This window comes from Scomber japonicus, chromosome 23, assembly GCF_027409825.1.
Source record: "Scomber japonicus isolate fScoJap1 chromosome 23, fScoJap1.pri, whole genome shotgun sequence".
Taxonomy (NCBI): domain Eukaryota; kingdom Metazoa; phylum Chordata; class Actinopteri; order Scombriformes; family Scombridae; genus Scomber; species Scomber japonicus.
In genome coordinates, this window is record NC_070600.1 from 13,320,905 (window position 1) to 13,332,424 (window position 11,520).

At 40.3% G+C, this 11,520-nt stretch overlaps 1 protein-coding gene across 1 annotated transcript; it reads right to left on the reverse strand.

Moving 5' to 3' along the window:
• Positions 1-2,577: 2,577 nt before the first annotated feature.
• Positions 2,578-11,338, reverse strand: ints13 (integrator complex subunit 13). Its single transcript, XM_053344076.1, has 17 exons — positions 11,001-11,338; positions 9,606-9,855; positions 9,368-9,442; positions 8,975-9,177; positions 7,963-8,043; positions 7,674-7,764; positions 7,367-7,495; positions 5,848-5,932; positions 5,629-5,721; positions 5,016-5,105; positions 4,606-4,784; positions 4,355-4,519; positions 3,995-4,149; positions 3,672-3,902; positions 3,373-3,503; positions 2,962-3,097; positions 2,578-2,742 (listed from the first exon to the last, which is right to left on the reverse strand). Exons 2-17 carry the CDS (start codon positions 9,843-9,845, stop codon positions 2,706-2,708), a joined length of 2,121 nt encoding a protein of 706 aa, XP_053200051.1. The 5' UTR covers positions 9,846-9,855; positions 11,001-11,338; the 3' UTR covers positions 2,578-2,705.
• Positions 11,339-11,520: the final 182 nt, after the last annotated feature.

Sequence of the window (11,520 nt, forward strand, 5' to 3'; positions counted from 1 at the left end):
AGACTTGCAGTCAAAATCAGGTGTAAAATTAGATTTTTATGAAAATGAGCTAACACAAACATTACATTCAGCCATTTCATTGGTTTCCTTATTACAAATATACCCGTGTGCCTCTGCAAATGAGCCTTCCATTAACTGAAAGCCTCCAAATTAGTTCAGACATATTAACATGGTATAAAGATAATTCCTTTGAAATAAAAACATCACAAAGTCTAGCATTGTCCAAAGACAAGTCAACTCATGAAAAAATACAATTCATTCCATCAGTGCTTCAAACACTCCTTCAGTCATTACTGCTTAAGGAGACACAGCAAACAATTGGTGACTCTTTGATATATTCCATTAATAAAGATTCATCAGTTACCAAAACAAAAAGTCAGCAAGTGCGACTGATTCAGCTCCACTTTCAAAATGTAAAAGCACTGGACCAGTGAGTGAGGACAATTTTAATCCAACTGCTCCCTCTACTGCTCAGGAAGCATACACTACATCCTCCATTCCTTCATACCCTTCATTTCAATTTAGTGACAAGACTGTGGCAATTGATCCTGTGTATGTCAGTGTTCGTGACCCTCCACCACTCAGCAGTAGGCCTACCTACCCCAAGAACACAGTCTATTTGACAAGTTATTTGCAAGATAAGAAGTACCCGGACTGCTTTTTCATCCCATTTTTTGTTTGACTCAAGTGGATAATTCTTTTGAAGTCAGACTTTGATTGAATATCTCTCATTGCACCCAACCAGCCTCCCCTCAGAAATAAACCACATGACAGATAAAAGTCAACAAGTGGAAATTTCGGACAATCATCGCCCTGTAGCAGATATTACAGCTTCTCTGTAATATCATACACATCAGTAGCACAGAGCACATAAACCCTCAATAGAAATACTTTCAGTTTAGAGAATTCCCTGTTTATCTGCCAGACATCTCCTAAAGGCAGCAGCAGGTTCAAAAATGAATCTGAGAGAAAAAACACACATTTCAGGTACTTTGGAGACAATCTACAGTATTTTCTTTCATAACTGCACGAATATATGCAAAAATGTTGTCCACCAGTATTTTATATTTAATACCTTCTCATTTTTATTTCTCAGACTTTCAGACTTTATGAATCTCACCTTGTTTTCCAGCGTTGATGCCACTGTTGGCTTCCCCTTCCAGTGCTCAATCCCTCCAAAAACCTTTCTAGACCCAGAAGATGGTGAGGTCGATGCTCTTTCCCTGGAGTTGAGGTTGGCTGACAGGCCTCCAGTCAACATTGGTTCCTGGTTGGCAATGGATGGTCTGAAGCTTCATGGTGTTCCCCTAGAGGTGAACTTGCAGTTTGCTCCTCAGCATCTCCTACTGGCTGCCCAAGACAACCAGGGCCTGAGCACCTGGCTGCCTCTGACCGTGAATCTGCATCGCAGCCCTGTCCAACCCTGTCAGCTCAACACAGCCTCCACTCCATTCTCTGTTAGCGCCACAGGATAGAATTCTTACTGAGAAAACTATCCCGCTACTTTAACAGCTCTAGCAGCCACCTTTCTGTCATTTCCATGGTGCCTGGGTCCTTCGTGGTGTCCTGGTATAATTACAGCTTGTTAGAGATGGGCCATGATAGGATAACACAGTGTGAAGTTGAAAAAATACAAAGAATGTGGTTGGCAATGAGCTCTGTGGATGGAAGGGTCAACCCTGCATTTAGAGAAGCAATGCTTCCAGAATTCCCCATCACTAAGATTGGATGTGTGAGCTACAGACAAGACTGTCTTCCCACTGCTCCTACTTCGACATATGGTGGATTTACCCCTGCAATCTACACTACGCTGAATCCAGGCACCAACACTTCTTTCATTGCCACATCCAACACCTGTGTCACTGCACCTGCAGCTACGGCTGCCATAGTACGTCAAATAAACTCATATCAATGTATGGCCGGCATGTTAAGGGCTATCTTTGTTGTCTGCCTCTTCATACTGATTGTCTTCCTTGTTGCCACAGTTTCATTATTTCTACAGAGGAAGATCAAGGACAGTTGCCATTTGGCCTGCAAGCAGGTTACTCTCATTTCAAAGCAAGGATCTGAGAGCCATTGGACCAAGACTGCTTCCAATTTTCCAACCTGAAGTGCCCCCACCACTACTTAGACTGTGGATTAACCTTTCACAAAGTGATGAAGGGACACTTACTACAGCCTGCGAGGAACAAAGTAAAACTCTTGATAAGGTACTATAGCCTCAACCTCCATGGGATACTTTTCAAGTGTCTAACAAAAAAAACTGGATTTAACCTGTGTCGAAACAGAATGACCTGTATGGTGCAAAAACACCTCAATATCCCACAGAAGTAATTGGTGTTGAAATGAGTCATTTCAAATGTGGAATATGTGTAACGCATGTGCACCAATCCCTTTAGCATTCAGTGCTTTTCATTAATTCCCAAAATGTTTTCAAGCACCATCAAAATTAAAACACTCATACTGATTGAAGAATATAGACACAAAAATATAAAAATCCACTTCCACATTCAATAAGATTAATGAGTTCCTATTGACAGCTTTTATTGTGTTACACAATATGTGAACAGCATAGCTACAAAATCATGGGTAAAAAAATTTATAAATTCCTTGAGTTCAGTGTCTTTTTTATTTTGGTGTCTGGAAGACACTGTGATCCACAACCTCCTCCTTGGAAAAAGTGAAGCAATGCATCTGTGGAAACATCATCTAGAGGCCTTGCCGTTTTCATGAACATCCATCCTGTAAACAGAGGAATTGTCAGATAAGAAGCATAAGAAATTATGCTCAACTGTGATTCTGTTTGAAATGTAAACACACTTAAAAGCTTAGAACACTGAGATGCAGTTTGGACACATTTGATGCAAGAGGAATGTCCATAAAGTGACATATGATTCATATTTCACTTTTTTCCACAAGGATTTTCCTCTACAAAGCTAATTATTACTTTAAATAACACACCCGTTCTCATCTTTGAGGTGCTGATACAACTCAAACTTGTTGTTGACAGAGCTCACTCTTCCAACAAACTCTTGGTGTTTTCTGGAGTTGGCTGTTGTGATCCGATTGGTCCAAAGGGACAGGAGCGAGACCGGACCTACAAGAGAAGGTGAGATAAGGAAAAGTATGAAAATGTGCATAACAGGTGTAGTAGGGCCTGACTGAAGTCATCAACTGGTATGGGCTCATATCCAGATACCATCAGTACTCTTAGATTCTTTAAAATCATGATAAATCCACAGAGACACATATTTGTGTTGTCTGCTGTTAAAGAAAGTGAAAAGAGCCTAAAGTGGAAGTGTTATCACTGGCCAGTATGACTGAAAACAGTCAGTCCAGAGCTGAGCAGAGAAGTAGGATGAGGATCTGTACCTTTTGCTCTCTCTGGAGGCTGAACCTCCTCAGTGGCGAGACGGGGCTTCTTGTTGAGGGGCTCTGGGGAGTCCGGGGAATCCTTGATCACCTCCGCCTCCTGATCTTCTTTATCCAGCATACCCTTTAGCCTTCAGGTTAAAAACAAGACAGTGTAGTTCAAGAGAACACAAAAGTTGCTGTTGTTTTTGTCCTACATCAAAAGCAGATTTTTTTTGCAAGTAAATTCAGCCAAGACAAATCTTTCTTTGTGTTGTATACAACCAAATAAATACTACAGACATCCAGACTGTACTGACCTCTCTGAATCTTGCCAGCTTTTGTCATCTGTGTCTTTGTTGCCATTTTTCTCTGTCCTGTCTTCCCTCTCCTCCCTCTTCCTCCCTCTCTTCTTCCTTTCCTCTTCCTCAGGAGGTTTGCTGCGGCAGGCAATGATGCAGTCCAGAACCCGCTGGTGTCTGTCTGTAGCTCCAGCGTGAGTTTTCACTAATGTTTCCAGCTCATTCCACATTATACGGTACTGTTCATCTCTGGTGAGAACAACAAAGCAGAAACATTAGAAAAGCTTACAAGCAATTAAAAAAAAACACAACAACAACAACTCTTAAATCTGAATAAATACCTCTTGGGGCCTTTGCCTCTGGATCCCACGGTGGAGATAGGAAGAGGGTCATTCTTCCTCTCCATGTCTACCAGGTTGTAGACGGTTTTCTGGCAAGTCAGAACATCCTCCTCCGTCAGAGTCTCTTTGACGATTAGGTTAGCCAAAGGCACCACCTAGGGGACGAAAACAAGAAGACAACACAGACACAAAATTTTACATGCAAAGAAGTGAGGTAAAAGAAATTGCATAAAAAACATGTAGGAAGATAATCTTAAATTAAGATATTGTCATCAGGAAATAACAAGCTGAATTTTTGAGAGGAGAGGAAACTTCTTTTATAGAGTAAAAATCCAGAATAACAATCTGCATGCTGCTTACGGCCTGCATGTTGAAGATGGTGGTCTGGGAGATGATCATCGGCCAGTAACGTGTGTGCCGTTCGAGCTGTGCCTTCGCCCTCTCAAATGGTAGCTTCCCCGAGGGATCATGGGATGATTCTGAAACAGGAGTCAGCCGATTCTCCCTCATAAACTCACCGAAGTCCTGGAGAACAAAAAACAAAAGAAATAAGTTACTTTCAGAAGCATTTTGGTGCATATATCCACACAGCTGGTGCGATGTGAACGTACAGTGATGCGGTAGTCCGTCACTCGGCCCCCGCAGCCCTCGCTGATAGAGGGCGGGTCCTCCAGAGTGGAGCGGTTGCTGTTGAGCACGTGAAGGAAGATCTCGCCTCCATGGCTGCTGAGCATGTGGCTGATGACCTTTGACCCCGACTTCCTTGGCTGCTCCAGCAGCACTGATCGACCTGGTCAATCAATATGCCAATCAAAGAAGAAAATTTGGTGGTCACTCAAATGCATTTGTAAGTAAAACAAGTGACTTATTAAAGAAAATGCTTCAGTTGTAATATGCTAGATGTATTTTAACTAAACAAGATATCACACACAATGAAAACAAAGCTTCTCTCTACAGGTTCATTCAATCTGACAGCTAAAAATGGTTAATTGGGTTTGCAATAGGTGCAACACAAGCTTACCGTTAAGGAGAAAGTTTGTCAAACATGATGAGGGACGACTGTTAACGTCTGTGGGGGAGATGCGATAGGCTCCTGTGCAGTAATGCAGTTCTGAAGCACAAAAAAGAACACAAACATACAACTAAGTCAGGCGAATATTACACAAAACATCCCTCATGCTTTCTTCATAGTTTTGTAGAATTATTTTCCAAAAAGGATGATATTGATAATTGATGATGCTTTATTTTGGGATAGGGACAGTGCACATTAATGAACATTGATATTAAACATCTCTGTAAACATGCTGGATTATAGCAAAGCTGCTTATTTCCATCCGTAGTCTCTAGTAATAATGAATACTGAATATCGTTTTATTATAATCTCCTTAAAACAATCTAACATGACTCCTCTTAAAACTTTTATCTCATTTTGAATTATTACTGGAGCAAAACTGAATCCTGAAACTATATATGCATAAATAATTAGATTTTTAAAAAAAGATATTAAACATTTAAAAATGTGTTAGCAAAATGATTTCCAAGGTTATCTTACTTACTTGACACCAGATAATGTATTGAATACCATAAGAAAAGTGCCTAGGTTGGGACGCAATACCATAGTCGACTGAACCCACCTATGCTGTTGGTTCGTGGAGTGCACCATTTGAGTGTAACCGTCTCTTTGAGCCCATTTTCTCGTGTGCTGGTGCCCGCCATATGCAAGTCTCCTACACAACCCAAACACAACAATTTATTAACCAGTGACATCAATCAATACAAAAAATTAATTCAACTGAATATCCTGCACCGATGTCTCATTTTCATTCTTCTAAAAAAGTATACCCATTACCCACCACTTTTAAAGAACTCCAGGTGAGCGTCTCTGTGATGCAGAAGCTCAACGTCATAATTGGCTGATGTGTTGGCGTGCTGCTCTTCCTGCCCATCCGCAGAGACAATAACAAACACAGGTCAGCATGAAAGTGAGCTCTCGAGACACTTAATCACATACACACATGGGCACAAACACACATCGACACTGCTGATTTCATGTTCCGAAGGGTAAATGATAATGCAACAAACTAAAATGAAAATGCTCGCTCTGTGAGTGAATCAAATTTATATCTATTCACATTAGTGACTACTGATTAATGCAAATGTCCTTCAATTCTCACAATACTGAGCCTATAATTGTTTGACATAAATCATGGATTCCATATCTTAAAACATAGCTTCACATATTTTGGAGTTGAGCCCAAAAAATGGGGCCTGGGAAATCATAACTCATCACAACTTTTTCTACAACTGGAAAAATAGTGGTATGATAACAGCTAAGGGTGGAATCATGTTGAAACATTTAAGGGATGGTAATGTTTAAAAACTAGATAGCAAGACAGCACAATGGACAACACCAAGACACTAAAGGGGAAGTGAGTAGGAACTGAAGAAGGGGAAGGAGGGGGACAGTTTGGAAAGTTTGGGCTGCTTTTAAGGTGTACACACCTGACAGACACTGACAGTATATAAGAAGAGGCCACGCTGGTCACAGATGTTTGGACATAAATCTAATTGAATGCACCATTTACTGTATATTCTGCTTTAGAGCCAAATCTACAGTGAAGAAGTTGATTTTGCCTGAGCACTTTGATCTTTTTTTTTTTTTTTACAAAATATTGATTAAATACAGATATTTAATCAGTTAATTTTGTACAGGAACTTGTTTTTTTCTCTTACCTTGTATTTTTTGATTGAAGACAAAATTCCTCGTATGTGAAAATGTACTAAAAAATTATGCAATTAAAATCCCCAACCCCAATCTCTGCATTCCTGGTTGTCCAAAAGAGACCAGAGTTGCCTGTCCTTTACTGCAGCCTCACCATCAAATCTGTAGACCAACTGTTACATCAAAATAAATGAATGACACTGTAAGCCTGAGCTGAAAATGTAGACACTACATCTGCCCCTTCCTCACTTGCATGTGTGTGTGATAAGAGTACTAACCTGTTCGCAAACATTTAATGTGGGCTAGCAAAACAGAAAATACAGCATGAAACCAGCAGCAGGTTCACAGTCATATCAACATGCAGATGAGATAAACAAAAAGAGAAGGCTGTAAAGTTTTGTGAGTTGTTATAGGTGAGGAAGGGCTCACACATGGAGATAGAGAGCAAACAAAACAAAAGGTGCCAGGGCTGTGAGAGAAAAAGGGAAATAATAAAACCATAAAAAGTAAGCCATCAGTCAGGTAAAATGCCAGAAAGAGTGGTGCAACGCATGCTGCATATGATAAATTTTTTTACTAGCATAAGAAAAAAAAATTAAAAGTATGCGGGTTAAAGTGAGAGTGAGATGGAGAAGATGGAGGCTTCTTACCTTCATGGGGATGTTTGTTATAGTAGTCGAGGCCAAGTCAAAGTGCTGCTGGACCAGAATGTTTAGTTTGGTGGCCAGGTGCCTCCCTGCCCGAACACTGTGGACTTCACTGGTGAGCAGAGGAGAGATCTGAGACAGCAAAAGATGGGTGGAGTGAGAAGCAAAGATCAAAGTTGTCAAATTTTCACATCACAGTAATCTTCTGAATCAGCCCTCCTTTTGGTTCACTTACGATTTGTTTATAATGACCCAAATGATTTTCATTGCATTCAGAAAGCTGAGCCCTGAGCTTCTTGTTATCACGCACCTCTTTCTTTGGACGATCAGACACTAGAGTGTCCTCACCCTGTGGGTAGATGTGCACTAGAACCAGCTCACACTGCTGGATGGCCATCAGCCTGAAACAAAGTTAATTAATCTTGGACCACTGTCGATAGTGTAAACACAAGCAGAATACACACACACACACATGCAGATACCAAATGTAAAAACAAACTTAATTTACCTTTGTTTATATCATGTCATGAGAGAATTATCAACCGCATTAAAAAGCTAATCATTTATAAATCTATCTTCACACATCATCAGATACTGACCTGTCTGAGCCCGCTGCCAGCTTGTTTTGTTCTAAAATGGTTTCCTGGATGCAGTCTTCCAACATGCGCACATGAGTATCGCTGTGTGATAATCAAAAACAGAGCACTGCATTAGCACAATATATTGTATAATTATATGATTTGACTGGATGTATAATTCTTATGAATTTCAAGTGAACACAGGGTTAAAAAACACTGACAAAACATAGCTGCACAGAGACACATATAAACATACATTAACAGACTTTAGCTTTTCCCCAAGACTGACTGCTTTGGGGGGGGGGGGGGGGTGGCGAACCCCTTCACTTTAGCCTCAGCCTGTACTATACATTTACTGCCAGATTGATAACTTACTGCTATCCTTTCCTCTGCTCCGCTCACATTCACCGTCACTTTTCTGCTGCTCACTCTCTAACACTCACTGCACACACACATTATGCACTGCCCTATTTCTTAAAAGGAGATAAACTACCAAGAGTTCCCCAGGCAACGACAGAAAGGTTAACTCAAGTTGCATAACAACGCTGCACATTTGGCTCTTTTTGGCATTGGCTCAGGTTCTGGTTGGGGACAATTATAGGCGAAACGTTGGTGGGGGGGAGGGGGGGGTTTTAAGCCTTATAAGAACCCTCCCACAGCATCAATAAAAGCTGCAAGAAGCAGCACTGGCCAGTCAAACTACACAATGTATACCAAACAGACGGAAGTGTTTCCTCTAAGTTAATTGCTTTGGGGTGGCGGGGTAGTTTCCCCAGCAACAACACAAAGGTTGACTTACATTTCGGAAAAGTGCTGCACAGAGAGACCCCTAAATGCTGTTGATTTCCAAATGAATGGGTATTTGTCGTTATTTACGGCATTAAAAGATCAAATGATATTTTTGGGGTATATTTTAAGGCTGTACTTTGTGGTGTTTTAATATTAGAAGTCTTTATATTAAAAGGGGTTTGGACAAATATAAGAAGCGCTGGTTAGACCCTCCTGTATGATGGTTCCTGTAATGAGTGTTTACCTTTTAGCATTGGTTAAACAGATAATACGACCCCTATTAGCGACCCTCTCAGCTGTGTCCATCAGAGCAGTGCGCCTCTCGTGTTGCAACTCTGTGATCTTGCATAACGACTCCACGGCAGCAACCAACCCGTGCAGGATGCTGCAACACTCTGGATCCTCACGTGGGTTGGGTGGCCCAACAGCTGCCAGCGCAGACATGAGCTGTCAGAGTGGGAGAAAAACCACATAATCATATTGCAAATCTAATTCCGAACAAGACTTGTAAAAATGTGGTCACTGGAAATATTGCATAACATTGACTGTTGCATACTGGAGCTGCTGAAGACACTACTATTGCAGTTATAGTTAGCTTGAATTCTTCGTCCTAAAGTTTCAATGTGCAGCAGATTACCTCATGAGTGCTTTGGTCTTCCTGTCTCCAGCTATTCAAGATGTGGAACTCTGAGTCACTCACAATGTAATTAACCTGTAAAATAAAGGGGTGGCAGAGTATGTTAAGGGAAACGTTTGCGACACCTTACCGTCAATTTCACACTCACAGTTATGCCACTTAAGTAGAACCAGTGGTAGAGAAACGGCTTGAACAATATATTTCAGCAAGAGATAAAAACAAAAAACAAGAAGCTAACCACTTTGTCCTTTGGATAGATGTCGTAGAGGATCCGGCAGTACTCCATGGAGCACTCCACAGCACAGGTCCAGAGGGACTTGGATACGGGGGCCAAAGGAATGACCCCTTGAGCTCGACTCTTCGTCAGTACATCACACTCTACCTGCTGACGACTGGACTCTGCCATGTAGGGGCAGTGATCCACCACAAAGACAGTTTTGTGGGGCACCCCAAACATCTTCATTTTGGAGATCTCCATTTTGGCTGATCTGTAGGAAGAGGATAATGGAAAAACACAGCAACGTAAAACTCAACAATTATTCTGATCAAAAATTAATCTGTCAATTACTTCCTTGTTTAATCAATATGCTGTTTGGCCTATAACAGTTTTAAAAACTAAAAAAAAATTGCATTTACAATTTCTCTTCTCTTCAAAACCAGAGAGTATTTTGCCATTTTAACATGCCAGAAATGACTATTTACTTGTTAAAATGGTTGCTGATTAATTTTCTGTCAATCAACTAATCGATTAATCAATTCATTGTTTCCATTCTAATAACATTTTCATTCTCAGGTTATACTACTGTCCTCCTTAGCCATTATCAGGGTTGATCATGTTGGTCATGATCTAGGGAAATTTGCTTCTGCCACACATTATCAAATACCATGATATATTGGACAATAGTTCAACGAAACTACTCAGGATAAAAACTAAAATCAGTATTTACTCCAACTTCTGAGATCCTCAATAAAAGCTAAAACATCTGAGATCCCTTAGTTTATATACTATATATAATAAACCGTTCAATCTCCAATAGTGGTATTCAAAGAAATACACACATAACCACACAGGAATAATCAACACATTAAAGTTTCAAAAAGAAAATTAATCGTCAACTGTTTTTTTTTTTTGTTTTTTTTTAAAAAAGAGTACAGCTTCCCAGGTGTGAATATTTTCAGGTTTGTTCTGTTGTTCTAGATAAATGATGACATTTGAGAACGTCACTTTGCGCTTTGGGAAACACTGTTCGAAATGTTGTTTTAATAATCATTTTTATAAACCAAACAACATCACCATATTAATCAACAGTGCTGCTCTAAAACGGAGCTATAAACATATAAGCAAACCACAAGTGAGATTAACCTGGAGTTATATATAATACGTTACAACCTTTTGCATTGTAGCGTTAAAACTCAATTATACAACCATTTCTCTTCCTTTTCACTACTCCAGCAAAAAACAACCTGCATTTTAACGACAGTTATCAGTTACCGTAGTTACCGTTATCGGTTATCAGTAGTAGCCTCATCTTTACAGATTAGGCCATCTCTATTGATGCTTACAAGCTAAACACTTTTAATTTTAACTTTCACGTCAAATATGGCGTTTTTGGTAGAGAGGGTGTGAACTCACCAGGAGGAAACCTTGCCAGCTGAAATATTCCCGGTCAGGAAATTATCTGAACCAGCTGGTAATTGACGTTTCGATTGTTAAACTAGCTGTCCGAGCTGCTCAGTCTCAGGACATGTTAAACAGCAACTAGCAGCTAACAGATAGGAGCTAACCTTACCACCAGCCGGACTTATATGTCTGCTGTTTGACCTTTATCACCAGAGACACATATATATATAAACATAATAGGTCTTTTAATGTTAAACTGAATGTGTGGACGATAATTTCCTAGCTGTCTTGACGCCACAATGATGAATAATTGAGACAATGCTCTCGTTAGCCGCTTGAGCTAGCGGGGTTTGTTATTGGCGGAAATGTGTTCAGTAGTGGTCCGTCACAGTTTGTCCTCCCCCAACTTCTGGGCTCAAATGTTAATATGGTTCCTTCTTGCCTTATTCACTCCGAGCGGAGATTCGGTCAGAAATAATAACTATTTTAAACCTTTTATTTATTTATTGGGATTACAAGACACCAAGACATT

Excerpts from the sequence above, each read along its gene's own strand:
- ints13 (XM_053344076.1), bottom strand. The coding sequence starts at position 9,845 with ATGGAGATCTCCAAAATGAAGATGTTTGGGGTGCCCCACAAAACTGTC. Across the intron at positions 7,765-7,962 it reads CTGGCAGCGGGCTCAGACAG|GCTGATGGCCATCCAGCAGT; the intron begins GTCAGTATCTGA and ends ACTTTGTTTCAG. Across the intron at positions 2,743-2,961 it reads CACCTCAAAGATGAGAACGG|GATGGATGTTCATGAAAACG; the intron begins GTGTGTTATTTA and ends CTCTGTTTACAG.